Source organism: Lethenteron reissneri, chromosome 61 (assembly GCF_015708825.2).
Source record: "Lethenteron reissneri isolate LAM-NWPU_2019-01 chromosome 61, ASM1570882v1, whole genome shotgun sequence".
Classification (NCBI taxonomy): domain Eukaryota; kingdom Metazoa; phylum Chordata; class Hyperoartia; order Petromyzontiformes; family Petromyzontidae; genus Lethenteron; species Lethenteron reissneri.
The window spans coordinates 370462-398310 of record NC_083839.1 but is presented as its reverse complement, the minus strand read 5'-3'; the positions used below and the strand labels follow the sequence as shown (position 1 = coordinate 398310).

At 44.5% G+C, this 27849-nt stretch overlaps 1 protein-coding gene across 2 annotated transcripts; it reads left to right on the top strand.

Annotated features, from left to right (window-relative positions):
* The first annotated feature begins 7722 nt into the window (after positions 1-7722).
* Positions 7723-21161, top strand: LOC133358212 (neuropeptide Y). 2 transcript variants are annotated; one of them, XM_061576452.1, is made up of 4 exons: positions 7723-7921; positions 17217-17424; positions 19211-19294; positions 20519-21161. In XM_061576452.1, the coding sequence occupies exons 1-4, from the start codon at positions 7753-7755 to the stop codon at positions 20541-20543; spliced, it is 486 nt and encodes a 161-aa protein (XP_061432436.1). In that variant the 5' UTR covers positions 7723-7752; the 3' UTR covers positions 20544-21161. The 2 variants fall into 2 exon arrangements, with proteins under 2 accessions (XP_061432436.1, XP_061432437.1); XM_061576453.1 differs by having other exon boundaries at positions 7820-7925.
* Positions 21162-27849: the final 6688 nt, after the last annotated feature.

The window sequence follows — 27849 nt, the reverse complement described above, 5'->3', positions numbered from 1 at the left end:
ATAGTGTAGTGTATAGTGTAGTGTATAGTAGTGTCGTGTATAGTGTAGTGTATAGTGTAGTCGTGTATAGTGTAGTGTATAGTGTAGTGTATAGTGTAGTGTATAGTAGTGTATAGTGTAGTGTATAGTAGTGTATAGTGTAGTGTATAGTTTAGTGTATAGTAGTGTATAGTGTAGTGCATAGTGTAGTGTATAGTGTATAGTCGTGTATAGTGCAGTGTATAGTGTAGTGTATAGTAGTGTATAGTAGTGTATAGTAGTGTATAGTGTAGTATACTAGTACAGCACTAACCGGTTGTGTGTTGGAGAGCCAAGCCACAACATTTACAATCTGAGTACGACGTTTCGTCTGTAATTACAACCAGCTTCATCAGGCCACAGCCACATTTGTGGAGAAGTCCACCTGTTTCGTTCCTTATATCGAGGCGTAGATGTGGTGACCACACTTCTGCGCTCTTGCACAATGTGTGTGTGTGGGGGAGGGGGGTGGATTAATGAGGCAACGTACATTATGCATGTGCATTATGCGAGCCCTTTTAACTTGTCCTTCCTGTCTATTGTGTTTATTAAAATAGCCCTACCAACAACGGTGATCCCTATTGAAGCACGCTCCCCTTTGTTGTTCACGTGTGGCGAGCGCTTTGTGTGTTGTAATGAGGGAGACCTTTTCACGGCGGTTTAACACTTCGGAGGCTTTCGCGACCGATATCGGTCCACGATGCCCGTTTGCGTCGTGTGGTGGCGGGTTTAACGACACATATTTTGCGAAATCTGACCCAACAATGCCAAAAAAAAACTTCACGACGAATTAGTCACGGCTTCAGCGTCACCGGTTGTGTGTGCTCGTGTCGATAAAAATAACAAACCCCACGACGTTTACAATCTAAGCAAAATGAACGTTTCGCTGGTGATGACAACAACATCAACATCATATTGGGCTGCGGGAAACCTCGTGCTGGAGGTTAGGGTTCAACACACTGCGGGCGCGTGTGTGTGTGTCTGTGTGTGTGTCTGTGTGTGTGTCTGTGTGTGTGTCTGTGTGTGTGTGTGTGTCTGTGTGTGTGTCTGTGTGTGTGTCTGTGTGTGTGTCTGTGTGTGCCTAAACAGCTTTTGTTTCGGCCGGATCGAGGGGGCGCGGCACGGTCTAGAGAAGAGATGGAGTGATTCTTCTTCTTGGTTCTTTCGGTAAAGTCAAGTAGAAGGGAAGTAATAAAATAATAGAAATAAAACATAATAAAATGATAAAAATAAAACATAATAAAATAATATTATATTATTTTATTATGTTTTATTTTTATTATTTTATTACTTCCCTTCTACGTGACTTTACCGAAAGAACCAAGAAGATGAATCCCTGCAGTCACGAAAGCTTTAAAATCGAAAAATAGTAAAGGTTTAGCGTCACGAAAACAGAACGTGCCAATTCGTTACTAGTGCAGCATGTGTGACGATACATTTCTATATTAACACGCAATTATATTGGTCGCTAAAGCTTACAACGACGTGTTAAAGTGAATGTCCGTAACGTTGAACTGCGTTCTTATCTCTCTTTCTTGTCTCTGTTGATCTTCTCTCATCTCACCCCCCCCATCTCTGTCTCTCGTCGACGTCTCTACACGTCTCATCCACGCCTCTCTCCTCTCGTCTCACGAGTTTTGGGGGTGCGGGGTCATCGTTTGTTAGCGTCACGATCAAAACATTTGGGGGGTGGGTTTCTATCTCTCTCTCCCTCTCAAAATTTACAACAACAACAACAACAACAAAAAACCCCAAGACAATTACATCGCGACACAAAACATCACTGTGCTTGAGTTTATTTTCAGTTTATTTTGAAGTCCGCTGGGTGAGCCAAGCGGCTCCTAAAGTCGGGTTTCGTCAACACTAAACAACACCACCACCGCTTCCTCCAACGAACGCAACGAGTCACAGCGAAACACGTCAACACGAAACAATGACAGAGACGCTGATACAACAAAAATAGCTCGCAAAATCGAAATCGCAATATATTTTAAAAAATTAGCTTTTTTGTTAAAAATAATTTAAGTTGAATTTTTTTTTCAAATACCGGCGCTGTATCGCTAAACACGAGAGAAAGCATCGCCCCCTGCTGCGGAAAGCGAGTCAGGACCCTCCAGGAATAAAAGTGATTGAGACTCCAGTCAGAGAAGCGTTAAATTTCGATTTAAAGCTTTCGTGACTGTAGGGATTCATCTTCTTGGTTCTTTCGGTAAAGTCACGTAGAAGGGAAATAATAAAATAATAAAAAATAAAACAGACTCTTGTCTTCTCGACGGACCTGTTCTTCACCCGAGGATGGCTGCTTGCGTTGTGGCCGAAACGTCGTGAGAATTATTTGATTGTTTTATTTTTATTATTTTTTAATTTCCATTCTACGTGACTTTACAGAAAGAACCAAGAAGATCATAGAAGCGTTTTTGAGTAAATGAGCCCAATCGATGAAAGGTTAAACTAGGAAAATAACAATTTGATCAACATCGAGATGAATACCATCTCTTATGCCCTTTGGAGCTACTAATACATTTTAATAATAATAATAACTTTAATAACTTTAACTTAGTTGAGCAAACAGCATGCATTGCGTGCATGCGAAGTTAAACTAAGCTCAACTAAATTAAACTTAATTCTAGATTTGAAGCTTTCGTGACTGCAAAGATTCATACTCTTAGGTTTTTTCGGTAAAGTCACGTAGGTAAAAATAAATAATAAAAATAATAATAACCCATTCAAACGAGCGTGCCTCTGCTGATGAGGAACCCGCGTGTCGAAACCGGCCCAGGGTTTTGTTTCTTGCTTGTCCTCGTGGGTTGTCTACAGAATCCGCTTGTCGTTGTTGTTTTTATTGTTTGTTGCGGTTTTACACGGAGAGGCGGATATGCGAAGGAGACGTCGATGATTTATTCCGGCACACACACACTCACGCAGACACACACTCACTCACACACTCACACACACTCACGCAGACACACACTCAGACACTCACACACACTCACACACTCACATACACTCACGTGCACTCACACACACTCACACACACTCTAACACTCACACAAACTCACACACACTCTCACACTCACACACACTCTCACACACACTCACACATAGACAAACTCAGACACTCACTCGCTCACACACACACTCACTCACACACTCACTCACACACACTCACACACTCTCACACTCACACACACTCTAACACTCACACACACACACTCACACACACTCTCACACTCACTCACACTCAGACACACACTCACTCACACACACACTCACGCGCACTCACTCACACACACACTCAGACACATACACACTCACACACACTCACTCACACACTCTCCCACTCACACACACACTCACTCACACACACTCACACTCAGACACACACACTCACACACACACTCACTCACACACTTACCGAGACGTCGCTTCCACTCAGAACAACCGCGTGGAGAGCTACTGAGGAGCTTCTGCCGGGCGCCGCGGTTGGGATCGCCGCCAACCGCCTCCGGCGATGCCATCGGGAGCTCACCACGTGCTCCACGTGCAACGTGTTCCACGTGCAACGAGCTCACCACGTGCTCCACGTGCTCACCACGTGCTCACTGCGTGCTCCACGTGCTCCTCGTGCAACGTGCTCCACGTGCAACGAGCTCACCACGTGCTCCACGTGCAACGTGCTCACCACGTGCTCACCACGTACTCCACGTGCAACGAGCTCACCACGTGCTCCACGTGCAACGTGCTCACCACGTGCTCACCACGTGCTCCACGTGCAACGTGTTCCACGTGTAACGAGCTCACCACGTGCTCCACGTGCTCCACGTGCTCACTGCGTGCTCCACGTGCTCCACGTGCAACGTGCTCACCACGTGATCCACGTGCGCACCGCGGCGCTTGACAGCGCGAGGACGCGAGTGGCGCTACCGACATTGGGGGGCCACTAGGAGGGGCGGGGGGGGGGGTCGGGGGAGTCAAACAGAGACATCGCTCGCGCTCGTGACGGGCACAGACAACAACAACAACCACTGGGCACAGACAACAACAACAACAGCCACCGGGCACAGACAACAACAACAACCACCGGGCACAGACAACAACAACAACTACCGGGCACAGACAACAACAACCACCACCGGGCACAGACAACAACAACAACAACCGGGCACAGACAACAACAACAACAACCAAAACATGCGCCACGATCCCTCGCTGCCAATCTCCGTCGTAGGAGCGACGAAGCCGTCAATCATCACGCGACACTCATCCGGTTATCCCACGACACCAGGTCGTTTCGCCTGTTGGGTTAGAACGCGAAATATATGAACGTGTCGTTAAACCCGCCACCACCCGACGCAGCCAATTCGTTAAGGTTCGGTACGTTAACAGAACGTGTCAACGTCACGTGACGTGGGCTAGAACTTTCCATCGTTACGCGCACAAACCTCACTCATTGGCTGCGTCGGGTGGTGGACGGGTTTAACGACACATTGATATCTTGATTTGAAGCTTTCGTGACTGCAGGCATCCATACTCTTTGGTTCTTTCGGCGAAGTCACGTGGGTAGAAAATAAAAATAAATCACGACGTTTCGGGCGCAACACAAACGTCCGTCCGATGACGTTCGTCCGATGACGTCTGATACCTACGTGACTTTACCGAAAGAACCAAAGAGTATGAACACATTGATATATTTACGGCCACTAACCCCACTCAAAAACCTGTATCGTTGACGATATACGTGTTAAACCGCCGTTTAACCGGTTCCCGAACGAATAAACGTTGTGATAAGGTCACGCTGATTACAGCACACGAAGCGCTCGTCACAAGCGAACCACAAATACCTCGCTGCCGATCTCGTCTAGGAGCTACACACAACCATCACCACGCCACAATCAGCCAGCCCATCCTGGCAGCAGCAGCAGCAGCAGCGGCTACGGCGTTCACCGCTTTCAGCTGCGCTCCTGCAGCCGTCTGGAACGCTCTTCCTTCTGATGTTAGGAAGAGAAGCCATTTGAGCAATGCACTTTTAAATCGTCTACATTGACAAACTCACTTCTTTAGAAATTGTGTTGTTGTTGTTGCGTTTGGTTTCTTGTCGTTCGCCCGCACCTCCGACAAGCAGGGTTGGCTACGTACGGTGCGAAAGAAGTTCAACATACACACATAGACTCACACATGGACCCATAGACTCACACAGAGACCCATAGACTCACACAGGGACCCAAAGACTCACACAGAGACCCATAGACTCACATAGAGACCCATAGACTCACACATGGAACCATAGACTCACACACAGAGACCCATAGACTCACACAGAGACCCATAGACTCACACAGGGACCCAAAGACTCACACATGGACCCATAGACTCACACAGAGACCCATAGACTCACACAGAGACCCACAGACTCACACAGGGACCCAAAGACTCACACAGAGACCCATAGACTCACACAGGGACCCAAAGACTCACACAGAGACCCATAGACTCACATAGAGACCCATAGACTCACACATGGAACCATAGACTCACACACAGAGACCCATAGACTCACACAGAGACCCATAGACTCACACAGGGACCCAAAGACTCACACATGGACCCATAGACTCACACAGAGACCCATAGACTCACACAGAGACCCACAGACTCACACAGGGACCCAAAGACTCACACAGAGACCCATAGACTCACACAGAGACCCATAGACTCACACATGGACCCATAGACTCACACAGAGACCCATAGACTCACACAGGGACCCACAGACTCACACATGGACCCACAGACTCACACATGGACCCATAGACTCACACAGAGACCCATAGACACACACAGAGACCCACAGACTCACACATGGACCCATAGACTCACACAGAGACCCATAGACTCACACAGAGACCCATAGACACACACAGAGACCCATAGACACACACAGAGACCCATAGACACACACAGAGACCCATAGACACACACAGAGACCCATAGACACACACAGAGACCCATAGACACACACAGAGACCCATAGACACACACAGAGACCCATAGACTCACACAAAGACCCATAGACTCACACATGGACCCATAGACTCACACAGAGACCCATAGACACACACAGAGACCCATAGACTCACACAGAGACCCATAGACACACACAGAGACCCATAGACACACACAGAGACCCATAGACACACACAGAGACCCATAGACACACACAGAGACCCATAGACACACACAGAGACCCATAGACACACACAGAGACCCATAGACACACACAGAGACCCATAGACACACACAGAGACCCATAGACACACACACAGACCCATAGACTCACACAGAGACCCATAGACTCACACATGGACCCATAGACTCACACACAGACCCATAGACACACACAGAGACCCATAGACTCACACAGAGACCCATAGACTCACACATGGACCCATAGACTCACACAGAGACCCATAGATACACACAGAGACCCATAGACTCACACAGAGACCCATAGACTCACACATGGACCCATAGACTCACACAGAGACCCATAGACACACACAGAGACCCATAGACTCACACAGAGACCCATAGAGTCACACAGAGACCCATAGACTCACACAGAGACCCATAGACACACACAGAGACCCACAGACTCACACAGAGACCCACAGACTCACACAGAGACCCATAGACTCACACAGAGACCATAGACTCACACAGAGACCCATAGACTCACACAGAGACCCATAGACTCACACAGAGACCCATAGACTCACACAGAGACCCACAGACTCACACAGAGACCCACAGACTCACACAGAGATCCATAGACTCACACATGGACCCATAGACTCACACAGAGACCCATAGACACACACAGAGACCCATAGACTCACACAGAGACCCATAGACTCACACAGAGACCCATAGACTCACACAGAGACCCATAGACACACACAGAGACCCACAGACTCACACAGAGACCCACAGACTCACACAGAGACCCATAGACTCACACAGAGACCCATAGACTCACACAGAGACCCATAGACTCACACAGAGACCCACAGACTCACAGACTCACACAGAGACCCACAAACTCACAGACTCACACAGAGACCCACAGACTCACACAGAGACCCATAGACTCACACAGAGACCTATAGACTCACACAGAGACCCATAGACTCACACAGAGACACACAGACTCACACAGAGACCCATAGACTCACACAGAGACCCACAGACTCACAGACTCACACAGAGACCCACAGACTCACACAGAGACCCACAGTTTGTTGTCCCCCCCCGCACCTCCGATTAGCGCGGTTGGCTACGTACGGTACGAAAGAAGTTCAACACGCACAAGCATTGGTCTCTTCGTGTTTCTCGCTCTACCCGTCTCTCTCGCTCTCTCTGTCTGTGCGTCCACCTCTTCCACGCTCTCCGTCTCTCTTCAGTGAGTCCCTATTCGCTTCACGTCCACCAATCTCCACGTCTCCCATCGTTTCTCATCGCACCAACGTCTCTCTCTCTCTCTGTGTCGATCTCCAATACCCCTCACCTCCCTACCCCCCCCCCCGTTCCTCTCCTCTCTCCCCCCCAGCCCCCACCATTCCCCCCACCCCCTTCTCCCCCTGGCTAGGTAAGACGGAGGGGGGGGGCTGGAGTGTGTGTGTGGGGGGGGTGATGTGCGTGGTTGGTTCGTGCGCGCGCGCGCGCGTGCATGCGCACATGCACGTGCACCTTCTCGCTATAAAAGGGACGCGAGCCGAGAGGAATTGGCTTCAGAAGAGGGAGGCGCACGGACAACGCCGACGAGAGAGAGAGAGACGACCCCACCTACCCACCAGCACCACCACCAGCAAAACAGCCGTCGCATCTCTTCGCTGCACGCGCTCGAGTGAGTGAGTACGATGCGCTGGTGACAGCTCGCTCCCGCGTGAGCCGCCTTCTCTGTGTGAGGACGCTGGGAATGCCCTCCCCGTTCGGTTTGCGGCCGTGATCGTTTTTCTCGAGAACTTTGCCATGAAACACTCCCCGGTTGCGTGCCTGCGCGCAACTTCACTCGCTGTCTTTCCCCCCTGGCTTCCTTTATTTTGTAGATATTTATACACATTTGTGGTGCCGCGGTGGCTAGGAGATGTTAACTACCTCGGCTGGTATACAGGAGGTCGTGGGTTCGATCCCGACCCTGGCACCTGCTGTATATTTGGAGTTTGCATGTCTCTCTCTCTCATCATCATCACGGTGACTAGGAGATGTTAACTACCTCGCCTGGTATACAGGAGGTCGTGGGTTCGATCCCGACCCTGGCACCTGCTGTATATTTGGAGTTTGCATGTCTCTCTCTCTCTCATCATCATCACGGTGACTAGGAGATGTTAACTACCTCGCCTGGTATGCAGGAGGTCGTGGGTTCGATCCCGACTCTGGCACCTGCTGTATATTTAAAGTTTGCATGTCTCTCTCTCTCTCTCATCATCATCACGGTGACTAGGAGATGTTAACTACCTCGCCTGGTATACAGGAGGTCGTGGGTTCGATCCCGACCCTGGCACCTGCTGTATATTTGGAATTTGCGTGTTTCTCTCTCTTTCTCTCATCATCATCACGGTCGCTAGGAGATGTTAACTACCTCGGCTGGTATGCAGGAGGTCGTGGGTTCGATCCCGACCCTGATGCCTGCTCCTGTATATTTGGAGTTTGCGTCTCTCTCTCTCTCTCTCATCATCACGGTGACTAGGAGATGTTAACTACCTCGGCTGGTATGCAGGAGGTCGTGGGTTCAATCCCGACCATGATGCCTGCTGCTGTATATTTGGAGTCTGCGTGTTTCTCTTTCATCATCATCACGGTCGCTAGGAGATGTTAACTACATCGCCTGGTATGCAGGAGGTCGTGGGTTCGATCCCGACCCTGATGCTTGCTGCTGTATATTTGGAGTCTGCGTGTCTCTCTCTCATCATCATCACGGTCGCTAGGAGATGTTAACTACCTCGCCTGGTATACAGGAGGTCGTGGGTTCGATCTCAACCCTGATGCCTGCTGTATATTTGGAGTTTGCGTGTCTCTCTCTGGCTCTCTCCTCGCGGTTGCGTGGATTCATCTCCGAGTCCTCCGATTTTTTTACCCCCCCCCCCCCCCCCACATCTAGAATAAAAAAATGCGTTCAGACTATTTGGCCCTTAAATACATTTCCACACGACGATTAGCCAACTTCGTTGAGCCATCACTTACGATAGTCAGGTCGCTCCTGAAAAATATCAATTATAACTGGTGTAATAATAAATAAATACAAGTATTCTACTGATGTACAGCGCTTTGAGATGACCAATCTGAACGGCGATTTAGAAAGAAAAAAAAACTGCGTTCATTAATCACTATTTTTATGACACCTCTAATTGTCCCAGTGAGCGCACATTCAGTCTGCAGCTTACTCATTCTACGTCCAAGTCATCTCACTTTGACTTTCTCTCTCCCGTTTCTCATTCATGGTCTCGTGGCGTACTCTGCTGATACCCGTAATGCAAACGGCCGCGCGTCGTTTGTCCACCGTGTCTATTCGATATTTAAAATCCTCCTTCGATGTTTTTTTACGTGAAATATGTTTTTTTTTATTCCACATCCCCTCTCACATCATGACCTTGCAACATGCTGACATTCTAGACGGCATTACCAGTTGCATCGACGCTATCAAGCACACCGGACTCATCAGAGCAGGCGGGCGGGGAGCCCATTCTGAGCTCTGGTATTTGAGAGTGTTCTAAGGTTTAGATAATTAAGCGTGTTCTAAGGTTCAGGGACGTATTAGTGTTATAAGGTTTAGGCGTTCAAAACTGGTCTAAGGTTTAGGTGTTTAAGACTGGTCGAAAGTTCAGGGATGTAATAGTGTTCTAATGTGTAGGTGTTTAAGACTGGTCTAAGGTTCAGGCATGTAAGAGTGTTTTTAGGTTTAGGTGTTTAAAACTGTTCTAAAGTTAAGGGATGTAAGAGTGTTCTAAGGTTTAGGTGTTTAAAAAATGGTCTAAGGTTCAGGTATGTAAGAGTGTTTTAAAGTTTAGGTGTTTATAACTGTTCTAAGGTATATTACATCCTTCTTAAAAATAATACACACGTTTTTTCGTGCTAGTTTACTTTATATGGACTTTGCTGTAATTGTGCAGTTTTCACACCCATCTATGAGACCAGTACCCCGGGAACTAATCCCCGCATCGCTTCCCCATGTGGTGCATATTTAATATCCATAATACAGAGGTTTTTTTCACACAAGAAGTGCTCACATCTGATGTTACCACATCTACCCCATCTATTTAAGCAACGAAACAGGATTTCTCCACGAATCTGGATGTCGCCTGATGACGCTAGCTGTAATTACTGGCGAAACGTCGTACTCGGATTGTAAATGTTGTGGTTTGGCTCTCCAACACAACAGGTGGTGCTGTACTAGTGACGGAATTAATGTAGGACTTAGAAAAATATATATTAATAACGAGATACAATATTAACTTAAGTAAAAAAAACGATTGTATTTTTTTCATGCTCGTGTTAAAATATATTAAATATTAAATAACCATATGTGTCCTGAATTTTGGGCCACCGTTTTCTTTTTTTTATCCGTTCCTTCACAACCCTCACCAGGGCTCACAGAATTCGCGTTACTCTGTGACACAGTTACACATTTGTGTGTGTGTGGTGGCGGTGGCGGGGTGGGGGTTAAAAAATATATATATCATCATCATAAACCAACGACAGGGAAATAATATCGAGGAGACAAAGCACGTGTTGACATTGAGTAGGAAGCACGAGAAACGGGATTTATAACGGGTACCGTATTTGTCGGATTATAAGACGCACCCCACCCTGCCTCTCTCCCCGCTGTATATTATCGCAGGGGGCCCCAACCCCCAGGCCACGGACTGGTACCGGTCCGTGGCCTGTTAGGAACCGGGCCGAACAGTAGCACGAGGTGAGAGCGGTGAGTCCGCGCGTGGCCCGCCCTCATTGTTCTATTGGCCACTTCCGTCCGCGTCTCTTCCCCGCACTGCGCGCTTGACTCAGTCACGGTTGTGGTGAGCCCACAAGCTACTAACCCCTAGTAGCCACAATGAGTATAAGACAAACACAAGCTACTAACCCCTAGCAGCCAAGATGAGTGAGAAGCAAACGTCGCTGGAGAGCTTCTTTGAAAAAGGGGGAAAGATCCAATGATGAACACCTCCACCCCCCGGTCCGTGAAATAATTGTCTTCGACGAAACCGATCCCTGGTGCCAAAAAGGTTGGGGGCCGCTGTATATTAACTCAAGACCCTGAATCTACCAGGGGTGGTACAGATGTCACGTGACCCCCCCCCAACCCCCGCCACCCATTTAATTCTCTAAAACGTAATATATTTTTTTGGACGTAAGGTTTATTTAAAACGGCTTGTTATTTTTGCCTCTATATTTCTACATAGTCATCATCGTCATGATCATCAACATCATGACCGTCATCATCAAATATTCGCGTCTGCTGCTGCTGCTGCTGCCACGATTAGCGCGGAGTTCATCGACGGCACAGCAATTTAGTTGTGATGTCATCCGGTCACGTGATGTCACCGGTCACGTGATGTCACCAGTCAATTGACTACGTCCGTTGAACGCTCCGGGTAGCGTTGTTGCTCCCAGTCCACCGCTTGAAGTTTCCCTCGAACCGAGATTTCCTTCGAGCACCCGTCGCCTTCAATGTCGCGTTCAACGCGTTCGTTGGATGCGGACTTCGTGAACGGTTGCCGCGTTCGGCGAGAAACGGCCGAGTCGTCGAATTACATTTCCCGCTGTTTATTTCACCCCGCAGGCATTCCCATGGCGGGACCATGAATCGAGACGAGGGTGCATCGCCGCGTGCCGCATCACTCCGCGTGCTCGTATCGGTCCGCTCAACTGCGTAGCTCATGAAAGTAGTTCGTCGCCGACTATTCAGAAACCGCGTTATAACGGTGCACGCGTTCCGCGTTCTAACAGCGTGCATTCTGCCCTATAATGGCGCGCATCCCGCGTTATAACGGCAGTCATCCCGCGTTATAACGAAGCGCCTTCCGCGTTATAACGACAGTCATCCCGCGTTATAACGAAGCGCCTTCCGTGTTACAACGGCGCACATCCCACGTGAAAGCGATGTGCATTCCACCCCATATTGGGCGTGCATCCCGCGTTATAACGAAGCGCCTTCCGCTGTTGAGCAAAAAGCGTTCCCCCAATAGCAGAAATAGTGTTATAGCGATAAACGAGTTTGCGTGAACACAACGCATTAAGCGAGGGCTTGATCATGGAGGTAAACAAAAAAAAACACTAAATCAATTAGCACGGTTGGCTACGTACGGTACGCAAGAAGTTCAACGTACGTACCGTTTTTTTTTCTTCTTGGTTCTTTCGGTAAAGTCACGTAGAAGGGAAATAATAAAATAAGAAAATAAAACATAATAAAAAAATTCTCGCGACGTTTCGGCCACAACGCAAGCAGCCGTCCTTGCGTTGTGGCGGAAACGTCGTGAGAATTATTTTATTATGTATTATTATTTTATTATTTCCCTTATACGTGACTTTACCGAAAGAACCAAGAAGATGAATCCCTGCAGTCACGAAAGCTTTAAATCGGTACGTACCGTTGTCGAGGCTGCCACTCCAGAGACTCATGACACGGCCAGACAAGACTTTAATGGTGGCATTAAGGAGAGCCTTTTTTTAAATCCTTTATATTAAGTTCACTTGCTTGCTTAGGACCGTGCAAATCTTTCGGTCGTTTTTTAACCCACTTCCCGTGATCCAATCGAGCTGACATTTTCCACACAGACTCGTTGTGCGTGACAATGTTCGAGAAAAAAAATCCAAAATTTTACACTTTTTAGGACAAAAATATTATATTTAATTACCAATTGCTTAATGGTGCAATGCAATCATCTGACCCATAGGTGGCAGCCATCTCAAGCCAGAGGACGAGAGGACTCTAGCCGCCACGCATATAAAGGATTTATAGTGAAAAACTTTGTTTTTACGGGTTATACTTGTTCCCAGCTATGAAGTTAATCATCGACTGCTGGACACATTCATTTTAGGTTGACTTTTTTTCCCCCAGGGAGAGGGAATCCTCGGGATATTATGGTAACATTTAATATTTAAACGCTTGCAGACGTTGTTGTTGTTCCTCGGCTGTAGCAGTCAGCCGTAGCACATGGGAATGGAAAGAACTGGAGCGTCGAACGGTCGGAATTGGATGGACATCAAAGCACAGAAAGCGATTAAGAGTAACAACGTCAATTACAACTGTAAATCATAGATATATATGAGGCATAAATACAGGAGGGTCAAACACCAAATAGACATCGATTTAAAAGCATTAACCGATTAGCACGGTTCAACATGCAGGCCAATATATTTCAAGGACAATGCCGACATTACACTATGTAACACGATTTTTGTTCCTGGGTTTTAAGTGTTATTTTCTACATGGTTATACCTCAAAAGAATAGAAAATGGCTATAATTCCCCACAAACTTTGCTTTTGTGACCAGGACTTTACGTGAAGGAATAACACAAATGCACACGTTTCTCATTGAAAATAGGTAAATTAATTTAAATAATAGAATACATACTATATACTACTACACACTACTATACACACTACACTACTATATACACTACTATATACACTACACACTTTTCGATTTAAAGCTTTCGTGACTCCAGGGATTCATCTTCTTGGTTCTTTCGGTAAAGTCACGTAGAAGGGAAATAATAAAATAATAAAAATAAAACATTATGTTTTATTTAAAACATTGTTTTTTTAATTGTATTTTTATTTCCCTTCTACGTGACTTTACCGAAAGAACCAAGAAGACACTACACACTGTTATACACACTACACTACTATACCCACTACACTACTATACACACTACACTACTATATACACTACTATATACTACTGCACACAGTTATACACACTACACTACTATACCCACTACACTACTATATACACTACACTACTATATACACTACACTACTATACACACTACACGAATATATACTACTACACTACTATACACACTACACTACTATACACACTACACGACTATACTACTACACTACTATACACACTACACTACTATCTACTACTACATTACTATATACACTACTATACACACTACACGACTATATACTACTACACTACTATACACACGACGATAATCAGGAACGCCTCTGCTTACGAACCAGTTCAATTCCAGAGGTCTGTTCGTAAGTCAATTTGTTCGTAAGTCAAACTTTACTCGATTGCAAACATGTTGTGCAACGTGTACACCCAACGTAGCTATTGAACCTACGCCTCTCGGTCCTAACAGGCAACTGGACATACGGACAGGTTTGTTCTTATCTCTGAAAGGTTGTAAGTCGAATGTTCGTAATCAGAAGAGTCCCTTATATTTAAAATATAAACCGGTTAGCGATTAACGGCACAATTCAATGCTGTAGTCTTCTTGGTTCTTTCGGTAAAGTCACGTAGAATGTAAATAATAAAATAATAAAAATAGAACATAACATCTCCTAGCCACCGTGATGATGATGATGAAATAGAGAGAGACACGCCAACTCCAAATATACAGCAGCAGGCATCAGGATCGGGATCGAACCCCCGACCTCCTGCATACCAGGCGAGGTAGTTAACATCTCCTAGCCCCTTTAAAACATAAATACATCTGCTCATGCCAGGGGTTGTATCAATCAATCACCTTTTGCCGTTTGAGGGTTTAGCGGTTTCTCCAAATCCGTCTCGTAGAGAATCTTAAATAGAATGGATTATGGTGGCGAGTGTTCTAATTCTACACACATTGCAAGCACGTCACTCTACATGTGCTCCACAGACTTCAAGCGATGTCCATAATACAGGTTTTTTTAGGGGGTGTTAGATCGCATAAATAGCTTAATTTGGAGTTTCTCAACATTTTCTGGTTTGAAGAAAAGTATCCCCATAGATTCTAGATTTGAAGCTTTCGTGACTGCAAGGATTCATATTCTTAGGTTTTTTCGGTAAAGTCACGTAGGTAAAACATTGAAATTTATAAAAGTAAAATAAAATAAAAATCACGACGTTTCGGAGGCAACACAAGCTTCCGTCTTCAGGTGAAACCGTCACAGCCACGACAGCTGTATCATTTACTTGTATCATTTACTTGTATCATTTACTTGAAAAACCCTAAGAATATGTATCCCCATAGAGATTAGTCAGTTTAACACGTCAGCTTTCACGACCAATATTATCCATAATACAGAATTATTTTTGGGTTACATCGAACCAAAAAAAAACTGTTAATATTTAAGCGATGTGTTTCGTTTAGCTAAATTGGGGTCCTCCCCCCAACTTGATTTTACCTAGTTTAAAAAAATTGGCAATGTATCTACATATTATCCATCACGCTGACGGGTCTCTGTGTGACTCTATGGGTCTCTGTGTGAGTCTATGTATGTATTTGAACTTTTTTTGCACCGTACGTAGCCAACCGTGCTAATCGGAGGGTGCGGTTTCGATGTATTTTCGAGTCATGCCGCCTTTAAAATTTGTATTATTTTTTTTACGCTTATTTACCCAGGAAAGCCGAGTCGCTGAGTCTCAAGACTCTTTTTTAAGTGTCTTGGCGAGATGTTGCTAGGTGTGATAAGCAATTCTTTTGAGTTGAAGCTTTCGTGACTGCAGGAATCCATACTCTTCGGTTCTTTCGGTAAAGTCCCGTGGGGTAGAAAAGAATAGACCACGACGTTTCGATCGCAACACAAGCGAATGTCATCAGGTGGGACAACCGCAGCAGGGAAACTTCTTTCTGCTGTGATTGTCTCACCTGATGACGGCCGCTTGTGTTGCGATCGAAACGTCGTCGTCTATTATTTTCTACCTATACGTGACTTTACCGAACGAACCAAAGAGTAAAACAATTATTTTCAGATTTTTTTTTTTACATCATTGAGATCTTTGGCCAATACCGTTGGTATAGTTGGGAGTTTTTTTTTCGCTATGGCAGGGAAAGCTGAGAACCCGGAGGGCGAGGTGCTGGCCACCCACCCCCTCGTGTGCCATAGTGCAGACCTTCACAGGTGCAACTCGCGAACAGCACTTGCCCCGACAGTCTGCTGACGCTCCATGGGGGATCTTTGTCTTTGTATTTTTGGTGGTGCGGTGCCGGGAAGGTTGCGAGACTCTTCTCATTCTTACTCTTAGGTTTTTTCGGTCAAGTCACGTAGGTAAAAATAAATAATAAAAAGTAATAATAAAAAATAATGTAAATAAATAACATGTTATTTACTTTTATTTCTATTACAATTTCGATAAAGTTTATTATTTATTTATTTTTATTTATTTTTCCCCTGCGTGACTTTACCGAAAGTATAAATCCTTGCAGTCACGAAAGCCTCAAATCTAGAATCTTCTCATTCTGTCGTACGGCTGCCGACGTCGACCGCAGAGCAACAGAATTACATGTTGACATCCAGGCGGTTCAAGCCAGCAGAGTAAGTGCGTCGTCGTGACGATGTCTCCCTTGATTCTAGATTTGAAGCTTTCGTGACTGCAAGGATTTATACTATTAGTTCTTTCGGTAAAGTCACGTAGGTAAAAAATGAAATTTTTATTTTATTTTTATTAATTTTTATTTCATTTTTTACCTACGTGACTTTACCAAAAGAACTAAGAGTTTTATGTCTCCCTTCCCCGTATCTGTCGCTCGGGAGAGATACGGGGGGGGGGGGGTCGTGGCGGACGATATGGAAGTCACCATTGGAACCTCATTTGCCAGTAAAAAATATGATAATTGTTTTTTTACCCTTCTATCTGGCAACAAAACTGACACCTTTTTTTACAAGGAGTCATGTTTGCATAGACTACAATACCTGCAGTCATAATGCAAACAAAAAACATAACACAACAGTGCACATTATCAGAGTTATGTGTTTTGTTTGCATTATGACTGCAGGTATTGTAGTCTATGCAAACATGACTCCTTGTAAAAAAATGTATCAGTTTTGTTGCCAGACAGAAGGGTAAAAAAACCAACTATTATAATATGGAAGTCATTCATCCAACAGCCCTGGGTGGACTTCATCCGTGTGCGTGTGTTGTTGTTGTTGTTTGTTGTTCTTGATGTCGGATGACGTTGTCGTCCTCTGTCCACCGCAGGGATGATGAGTTGCTTTGCCGGAACGCGGGGCTCCGCTCGCGTGTGGCTCTGCGCGGTCGCTCTGTGCCTGCTGGCGAGCGCGTGTGCTCGTGGCGCGGCCGCCTTCCCCAACAAGCCCGACAGCCCCGGGGAGGACGCCCCCGCGGAGGATCTGGCCCGGTACCTGTCTGCCGTGCGCCACTACATCAACCTCATCACCCGGCAACGGTGCGTGCAACAACCACCACCAACACCAATACCGCCACCACCAACAACACCGCACCGTCACGTTCTACCCCCCCCCACCACCACCGCCCCCGACCCAGACCAGCCCCCCCCCCCCCACGTGGTCCGGCCCCCCCCCCCGACCCTGGAGCCGCATCGGCCCCCCACCCCACGCCCCCCCCCCCCGGCTCCCCTCCCCAACCAACTCCCTCCCCCCCTGTTCAGCCCCCCAACCCCTCAGACACGGACCAGCCCCACGGCGGGTTCAGAGTTGTGTGGGGGCGAGGGGGGAGGGGCAAACCCACCCCCACCCCACACGGCTCCCACGCCAATCAGTGTAATTGAGAACTATCCAGAAAAGTCAAGTCGAGTTGATTTTGTTGTTGCTTGCAGACACGTGTGTGGCCCACGCCTATACGGCACAAATCTGCCACCGCCGCGCGAATCGGAGGCGTGCAGGTGTTTTTGGCAAGGCCGTAATTAGAATATTTATGGGGGGACTGTCCCCCCATAAATATTCAAAAATGCTCAAAATATACCCCCCCCCTCCAATACATCGCTATAAAATAGATGTCTGTTTATAGGATTGTGGTTATGGTTGTACTTTATTAATCTCGAATCTCTGCCATTTCATACAATGAAACAAGAAAAGGTAAAAAATAAAAAACAGAGCAATGTAATACAATACACTATTAGACATTATTGTTTAAAAAAATACGTTAAAAGTCCATCCTACGTTTCGATTTAAAGCTTTCGTGACTGCAGGGATTCATCTTCTTGGTTCTTTCGGTAAAGTCACGTAGAAGGGAAGTAATAAAATAATAAAAATAAAACATAATAAAATAAAATAATTCTCACGACGTTTCGGCCACAACGCAAGCAGCCGTCTTCAGGTGAGGACGGCTGCTTGCGTTGTGACTTTACCGAAAGAACCAAGAAGATCCATCCTACGTGTTAGTGAATTTTTAAATATTTTAGGCAGGAAATGGCAGGAAATTAGTTTTCAAATTTCGTTTTTTTTTCTGGGGGGGGGGGGGACCCCGGACCCCCTGGAAGATTTGCCCCCCCCCCCCAATGTTGACTCCATGGTTGGCAACTTACGGTGCGAAAGAAACTCGACAGACATCGAGTTCAGGTGCCGGGTTGACGTTGTATCGTGTATAAGGGAGGCCTTCATCCAGCAGTGGATTGATCATGGCCTGCTTTTTTGGAACTTGTGGTTGCGAAATAAGTTCGAAGTTTATGCAAGAGTTTGGGTCTCTATGGGTCTGTGTGGGTTTCTGTTGGTGTCTATGTTTCTACACGAGTCTCTGGATCGTTGTGGGTATCCATGGGTATGTTCCTTCCGATGCTAAGAGCTAAATCATCTCGATTGAAAACCCATTTCTTGAGGACAGTTTTTGTGTGTCTTCTTGGTTCTTTCGGTAAAGTCACGTAGAATGGAAATAATAAAATAATAAAAATACAACATTATAAAAATAAAAGGTGGAGAACAGGTCTGTCGACAGACAGACCTGTTCTCCACCTGAGGACGGCTGCTTGCGTTGTGGCCGAAACGTCGTGAGAAATATTTTAATGTTTTATTTTATTATTTATTATTTCTATTCTACGTGACTTTACCGAAAGCACCAAGAAGTTCAACATACATGGTCGATGCCAGTGATGTATTTTAATAAGTGTGGTTGATGTCGCACTATGGACCGCTGTGTTTGTTTTTTAGTAATGCGTTCCATCATTATAATGAGTATCGTCATTGTCGGTGTTGTTCACTTTCGTTTTCCACCAAAAGGTATGGAAAGAGGGCACTGACCGAGCCCTACGTCCCAGAGTTTATATTTCAAGAAAATCGTGGTGATAGGAGCAGCAACCCAAGGTACGAATTCTGTTGCTCAGACTACTCTGTGGTCGCATCGCATCTACATTTGAAGTTTTCGCGACTGCAAGGATCCATACTCTTTGTTTTGTTCGGTAAAGTCACGTAGGTAAAAGTAAAATAAATTAGAAATATCTTCTTGGTTCTTTCATTAAAGTCACGTAGAGAGCGATAGTGTAGCGGTTAGCGCGCTGCGCTACGAACCCGGCGACCCGAGTTCGATTCCCGCTCACGGCCAACACTGGTGACGATTATCTGAACCGGTCCCGGGCCTCCCCTAGGTCGACTCAGCCTCAAATGAGTACCTGGTGCGGTGTGTAAACATTGCCACAAGGGAGACAAAGGCGGCCGGGCGTGATGTCGGCCACCCACCCCCTCGTGTGCGTGTCATGCCAGCCTTCATAGGTGCTCGCTAACGGCACTTGCCCCAGCAGTCTGTTACAGGCTACACGGGGGATCTTTGTCTTTGTTACATTGTGTGTGTGTGATTTGCGATGTTTTCAGACAATGGTCATTCTTCATCGCTCGAAACGTCTGCTATGAATAACAGTACCAAATGTATTAGCATGCTGTAAAAGTACCAAATGTATTAGCATGCTATAACAGTACCAAATTTATTATATGCTATCAAGATTGCCTAAAACTTTGCCAATTATATTGATTGTCTTCCTTATTAGAGTAAAAGTGTTGTTGACGGTTGTTTAGAGCTATTTGTTGTTGCTGTTGCTTGTGATCTGTGCACCACTGCCAACGCAGCATCGATTCATTCTCTTTATTAAATCCTTTATATTAAGTTCGCTTGCTTGCGCGCTTACGACCGTGCAAATCTTTCGGTCGTTTTTTAACCCACTTCCCGTGATCCAATCGAGCTGACATTTTGCACACAGACTGGTTGTGCGAGACAATTAATGTTCGTGAAAAAATCTTTCCTAAATTTTACACTGTTTAGGATTTTTTTTAAAATATTTAATTACCAATTGCTTAATAGTGGCAGGCAATCATCTGACCCATAGGTGGCAGTCATCTCAAGCCAGAGGACGAGAGGACTCTAGCCGCCCGTTTCAAAGACCAATGTGGGCTGGGTTGTGGCCCATTGAACACGCATATAAAGGATTTATTGTGAAAAACTTTGTTTTTACGGGTTAATTTTTTTTTCATATTCTGATGAAGTCGTTAACAGATGGCTCTGGTGGGTCTTCTCTCTCTCTCTCTCTTACCTTGCAGATTTGACAGCGTGACCATGTGGTGATTTGGTTAGAATTGAAGATGCCCGTCAACTCTTCATCCACCTCCCCTCTCCTCCTCCTACCCATCGAGCCCCCCAAACCCCACCCCTCCATTCACACCCCCCCCCCATTCCTCCTCACCCCTCCCCAGCCCCCCACCCCCCAATCCACTGCACCTCCCAATTGACCCCCAACCCCCCATTCACCCCCCTAACTCCCCCCCTCTTCTCTCCATCGCCCCGTAAACCCCCATCCACCCCCCCCTCCTCATCCCCATCGCCCCCCACAATGGATAAGTCAGAAGTTCCATCACGCTCTGCCATTTGAAAACAACCATCGGGTCTGCCTCGATTAGGCAATTAAAAAATAAAAACCCCTTCTGTTGAAATGCATGAACCTGTCCCGTACGTTGTGTTGCCCTGGATGGTTATACGATTACAAAAAAAAGGAAGGAAAAAAATTGACAAACACACAAAAAATTCACAAAACACGCGTTGGTTTGTTTTTGCGCCGTGTACATATTGAGCATCGCGTCGTAGTTTGTGTCTTATTCGGCGTGTTGAAATGTGTAATGTGGGAGATGTTATTCGCGGATCGGATTAGTCCTAAGAAAAAAAAATCAAAGTACGTTTTCGATGTAGCCCCCCCCACTCCCCCTCTGTGTGCCACCGCTACCCCCCCCGCCCCCCCCCCCAAGATTTGTCTTTTAATTTATTTCACTTGAATATAACACAATAATAAAATGGACAGCAGCATCATCCCAGAGCGTGTGTTTTTACTTGGCTGAGCGCTGCTCAGTGGCGTAGCGAGCGTGGGGGGCGGGGGGGGCAGTCAGGGGGGTGCATTGCCCCCTCCCCAACTCTCCCCTGGTGGCCAAGGCTACGAGTTTGGGGGCCCCCCCCCAGACAACCCACTATGAGATTGTTGTCAACGGCAAGTGTCAAACAAGAAGAATAAGAACAACAACACATATTCATCTTCTTGGTTCTTTCGGTAAAGTCACGTAGAAGGGAAGTAATTAAAAATAAAACATAATAAAATACAATTCTCACGACGTTTTCGGCCACAACGCAAGCAGCCGTCCTCAGGTGAAGAACAGGGCTGTCGGAAAGACAGCACTTATTAAAACGCGGTTTAAATTTAGTTTTAAACGCAAAAGCTTTCGTTTCCCTTCCACGTTCTATTTTACTTCAATTAGAGCGCGTCACGTAACATCGCAAAGAGGTGGCTACTACGGAGCTGGAGAGAGCTGCGTTCTACGAAGGACGCAGCGCACCCCTACAGCGTTAAATGTTCGAAAACCGTGAGCGTAACGACGATGCGGTTAGTCGGCAGAGGAGGCCGCGATATAGAAACAGCCTCTAGGGGGCCACCGTGCGAGAGACAAATATTTGGAGGGCAGGCAGCCGCACCTCTTGAGATGATAATGTAGTCACTACGTCACTGATGTAGTTACAACGCCACTGATGTAGTTACTACGTCACTGATACTGTAGTCACTACGCTACTGATAATGTAGTTACTACGTCACTGATAACATAGTCACTACGTCACTGATGTAGTTACAACGCCACTGATGTAGTTACTACGTCACTGATACTGTAGTCACTACGCTACTGATAATGTAGTTACTACGTCACTGATAACATAGTCACTACGTCACTGATGTAGTTACTACGTCACTCTTCTTGGTTTTTTCGGTAAAGTCACGTAGTAGGGAAATAATCAAATAATATAAAACAATAAAATGAAATTCTCACGACGTTTCGGCCACAACGCAAGCAGCCGTCCTTGCGTTGTGACCGAAACGTCGTGATAATTTCATTTTATGATGTTTTATTTTTTATTATTTTATTATTTCCCTTCTACCTGACTTTACCGAAAGAACCAAAAATATGAATTCCCTGCAGTCACAAAAGCTTTTAATCGAAATACTACGTCACTGATAATGTAGTTACTACGCCACTGATAATGTAGTTACTACGCCACTGATAATGTAGTTACTACGCCACTGATAATGTAGTTACTACGTCACTGATAATGTAGTCACTACACCACTGATAATGTAGTTACTACGCCACTGATAATGTAGTTACTACGCCACTGATAATGTAGTTACTACGCCACTGATAATGTAGTTACTACACCACTGATAATGTAGTCACTACGCCACTGATAATGTAGTTACTACGCCACTGATAATGTAGTCACTACACCACTGATAATGTAGTTACTACGCCACTCATAATGTAGTTACTATGCCACTGATAATGTAGTTACTACGCCACTGATAATGTAGTTACTACGCCCCTGATAATGTAGTTACTACACCACTGATAATGTAGTTACTACACCACTGATAATGTAGTCACTACGCCACTGATAATGTAGTTACTACGCCACTGATAATGTAGTCACTACACCACTGATAATGTAGTTACTACGCCACTCATAATGTAGTTACTATGCCACTGATAATGTAGTTACTACGCCACTGATAATGTAGTTACTACGCCACTCATAATGTAGTTACTACGCCACTCATAATGTAGTTACTATGCCACTGATAATGTAGTCACTACGCCACTGATAATGTAGTTACTACGTCACTGATAATGTAGTCACTACACCACTGATAATGTAGTTACTACGCCACTGATAATGTAGTCACTACGCCACTGATAATGTAGTTACTACGCCACTGATAATGTAGTCACTACACCACTGATAATGTAGTTACTACGCCACTCATAATGTAGTTACTATGCCACTGATAATGTAGTCACTACACCACTGATAATGTAGTTACTACGCCACTCATAATGTAGTTACTACGCCACTGATAATGTAGTTACTACGCCACTGATAATGTAGTTACTACACCACTGATAATATAGTTACTACACCACTGATAATGTAGTTACTACACCACTGATAATGTAGTTACTACACCACTGATAATATAGTTACTACGCCACTGATAATGTAATTACTACACCACTGATAATGTAGTTACTACACCACTGATAATGTAGTTATTACACTACTGATAATGTAGTCACTACGTCACTGATAATGTAGTTACTACACCACTGATAATGTAGTTACTACACCACTGATAATGTAGTTACTACACCACTGATAATGTAGTTACTACGCCACTGATAATGTAGTTACTACACCACTGATAATGTAGTTACTACGCCACTGATAATATAGTTACTACACCACTTATAAGTATTAATACACCACTGATATGTTTACTACACCACTGATGATAATGTAGGTTATACACCACTGATAAATGTAGTTACTACGCCACGATAATATAGTTACTACGCCACTGATAATGTAGTTACTACACCACTGATATGTAGTTACTACAACCACTGATAATGTAGTTACTACACCACTGATAATGTAGTTACTACACCACTGATAATGTAGTTATTACACCACTGATAATGTAGTCACTACGTCACTGATAATGTAGTTACTACACCACTGATAATGTAGTTACTACACCACTGATACTGTAGTCACTACACCACTGATAATGTAATTACTACAACCACTGATAATGTAGTTATTACACCACTGATAATGTGTTACTACACCACTGATAATGTAGTTACTACACCACTGATAGTAGTCACTACACCACTGATAATGTAGTTAGTACACACTGATAATGTAGTACTACGCCACTGATAAGTAGTTACTACACCACTGATAATGTTAGTTACTACGCCACTGATAATTGTAGTTACTACGTCATTGATAATGTAGGTACTACACCACTGATAATGTAGTACTACACCACTGATAATGTAGTTACTACACCACTGATATGTAGTTACTACACACTGATAATGTAGTTACTACACCACTGATAATGTAGTACTACACCACTGATAATGTAGTTACTACGCCACTGATAATGTAGTTATTACACCACTGATAATGTAGTTACTACACCACTGATAATGTAGTTACTACACACTGATAATGTAGGTCACTACACCACTGATATGTAGTTAGTACACCACTGATAATGTAGTTACTACGCCACTGATAATGTAGTTACTACACCACTGATAATGTAGTCACTATGTCACTGCTATGTAGTTACTACACCAATGATAATGTAGCTTATTTTTTTTTTATACACCACTGATAATGTAGTTCACTACACACTGATAATGTAGATTACTACACCACTGATAATGTAGTTATTACACCACTGATAATGTAGTTACTACACCACTGATAATGTAGTTACTACACCACTGATAATGTAGTCACTACACCACTGATAATGTAGTTAGTACACCACTGATAATGTAGTTACTACGCCACTGATAATGTAGTTACTACACCACTGATAATGTAGTTACTACGCCACTGATAATGTAGTTACTACGCCACTGATAATGTAGTTACTACGTCATTGATAATGTAGTTACTACACCACTGATAATGTAGTTACTACACCACTGATAATGTAGTTACTACACCACTGATAATGTAGTTACTACACCACTGATAATGTAGTTACTACACCACTGATAATGTAGTTACTACGCCACTGATAATGTAGTTATTACACCACTGATAATGTAGTTACTACACCACTGATAATGTAGTTACTACACCACTGATAATGTAGTCACTACACCACTGATAATGTAGTCTAGCTACACCACTGATAATGTAGTTACTACGCCACTGATAATGTAGTTACTACAATGTAGTTACTACGCCACTGATAATGTAGTTACTACACCACTGATAATGTAGTTACTACGCCACTGATAATGTAGTTACTACGCCATTGATAATGTAGTTACTACACCACTGATAATGTAGTTACTACGTCATTGATAATGTAGTTACTACGCCACTGATAATGTAGTTACTACACCACTGATAATGTAGTTACTACGTCATTGATAATGTAGTTACTACACCACTGATAATGTAGTTATTACACTACTGATAATGTAGTCACTACATCACTGATAATGTAGTTACTACACCACTGATAATGTAGTTACTACACCACTGATAATGTAGTTACTACACCACTGATAATGTAGTTACTACACCACTGATAATGTAGTTACTACACCACTGATAATGTAGTTACTACACCACTGATAATGTAGTACTACAACCACACTGATAATGTAGTTACTACGCCACTGATAATGTAGTTATTACACCACTGATAATGTAGTTACTACACCACTGATAATGTAGTTACTACACCACTGATAATGTAGTCACTACACCACTGATAATGTAGTTAGTACACCACTGATAATGTAGTTACTACGCCCTGTATAATGTAGTACTACACCACTGATAATGTAGTCACTACGTCACTGATAATGTAGTTACTACACCACTGATAATGTAGTTACTACACCACTGATAATGTAGTCACTACACCACTGATAATGTAATTACTACACCACTGATAATGTAGTTATTACACCACTGATAATGTAGTTACTACACCACTGATAATGTAGTTACTACACCACTGATAATGTAGTCACTACACCACTGATAATGTAGTTAGTACACCACTGATAATGTAGTTACTACGCCACTGATAATGTAGTTACTACACCACTGATAATGTAGTTACTACGCCACTGATAATGTAGTTACTACGCCACTGATAATGTAGTACTACGTCATTGATAATGTAGTTACTACCACCACTGATAATGTAGTTACTACACCACTGATAATGTAGTTACTACACCACTGATAATGTAGTTACTACACCACTGATAATGTAGTTACTACACCACTGATAATGTAGTTACTACCCACTGATAATGTAGTTACGGATATGGTTATTACACCACTGATAATGTAGTTACTACACCACTGATAATGTAGTTACTACACCACTGATAATGTAGTCACTACACCACTGATAATGTAGTTACTACGCCACTGATAATGTAGTTACTACACCACTGATAATGTAGTTACTACGCCACTGATAATGTAGTTACTACGCCATTGATAATGTAGTTACTACACCACTGATCATGTAGTTACTACGTCATTGATAATGTAGTTACTACGCCACTGATAATGTAGTACTACACCACTGATAATGTAGTTACTACGTCATTGATAATGTAGTTACTACACCCACTGATAATGTAGTTATTACACTACTGATAATGTAGTCACTACATCACTGATAATGTAGTTACTACACCACTGATAATGTAGTTACTACACCACTGATAATGTAGTTACTACACCACTGATAATGTAGTTACTACACCACTGATAATGTAGTTACTACACCACTGATAATGTAGTTACTACACCCTGATAATGTAGTTACTACACCACTGATAATGTAGTTACTACGCCACTGATAATGTAGTTACTACACCACTGATAATGTAGTTACTACGCCACTGATAATGTAGTTACTACGCCACTGATAATGTCGTGGGCCCCCGAGGACATTAACCTCGGCAACAATGAACCCCCCCCCCCCACCGGGACACACACCATTACAAGCACCACCGCCCCCTTCCAGCAGAGAATCGGACGATTTATTTACACCGGGGGGAGGAATCAGATGAGCTATAAAGCACTCTTTTGGTTCGGCTTGCTTTGATTTGAAGCTTTCGTGACTGCACAAATCCATACTCTTTGGTTCTTTCGGTGAAAGTCCCGTAGGTAGAAAAGAAAATTAGTTTTTTGTTTGTAAAATAAATTTTATTTTCAAACGAAAGAACCAAAGAGTTTAGGCTTGCCTTGTTTTTATCCCTCTCTCTCAACCATTTCAAATTCAATCTTCTGTGTCGCACAGACTGAACAATGCACGTGTCGCCAGCACTCACGACATCTGTCCAGCGGCTGGCTGCCCAAAGTTCTGAGTGAGAAATGATCAGGATGCCTGGAGGGGTAGCAGCCACATGGGGCAAGCAGCAGCAGTAGCAGCATCAGCATCACGGTGTGAAGTTCTCATTGAAGGAATGACGATACAGAAGTGCCGAGGGCATCCTTACAGGGCGTTTGACTGCACAAAGTCTCTGTCTGTCTCACGAGTCTCACACACACACAGATGTCTCTCTCTGTGTGTCTCTTTGTCTCACACACTCACAGATCTCTCTCTCTCTCTGTGTCTCTCTGTCTCACTACACACACAGATGTCTCTCTCTCTGTGTCTCTCTGTCTCACTACACACACAAATGTCTATCTCTCTGTGTCTCTCTGTCTCACACACACACAAATGTCTCTCTCTGTGTCTCTCTCTGTCTCACACACACTCACAGATCTCTCT

Bases quoted from the DNA above. Each gene is read 5' to 3' on its own strand.
- LOC133358212 (XM_061576452.1), top strand. From the start codon at position 7,753: ATGCACGTGCACCTTCTCGCTATAAAAGGGACGCGAGCCGAGAGGAAT. The intron at 7,922-17,216 runs GTGAGTGAGTAC...TGTCCACCGCAG, and splicing joins TCTTCGCTGCACGCGCTCGA to GGATGATGAGTTGCTTTGCC. The intron at 19,295-20,518 runs GTACGAATTCTG...CTTACCTTGCAG, and splicing joins GATAGGAGCAGCAACCCAAG to ATTTGACAGCGTGACCATGT.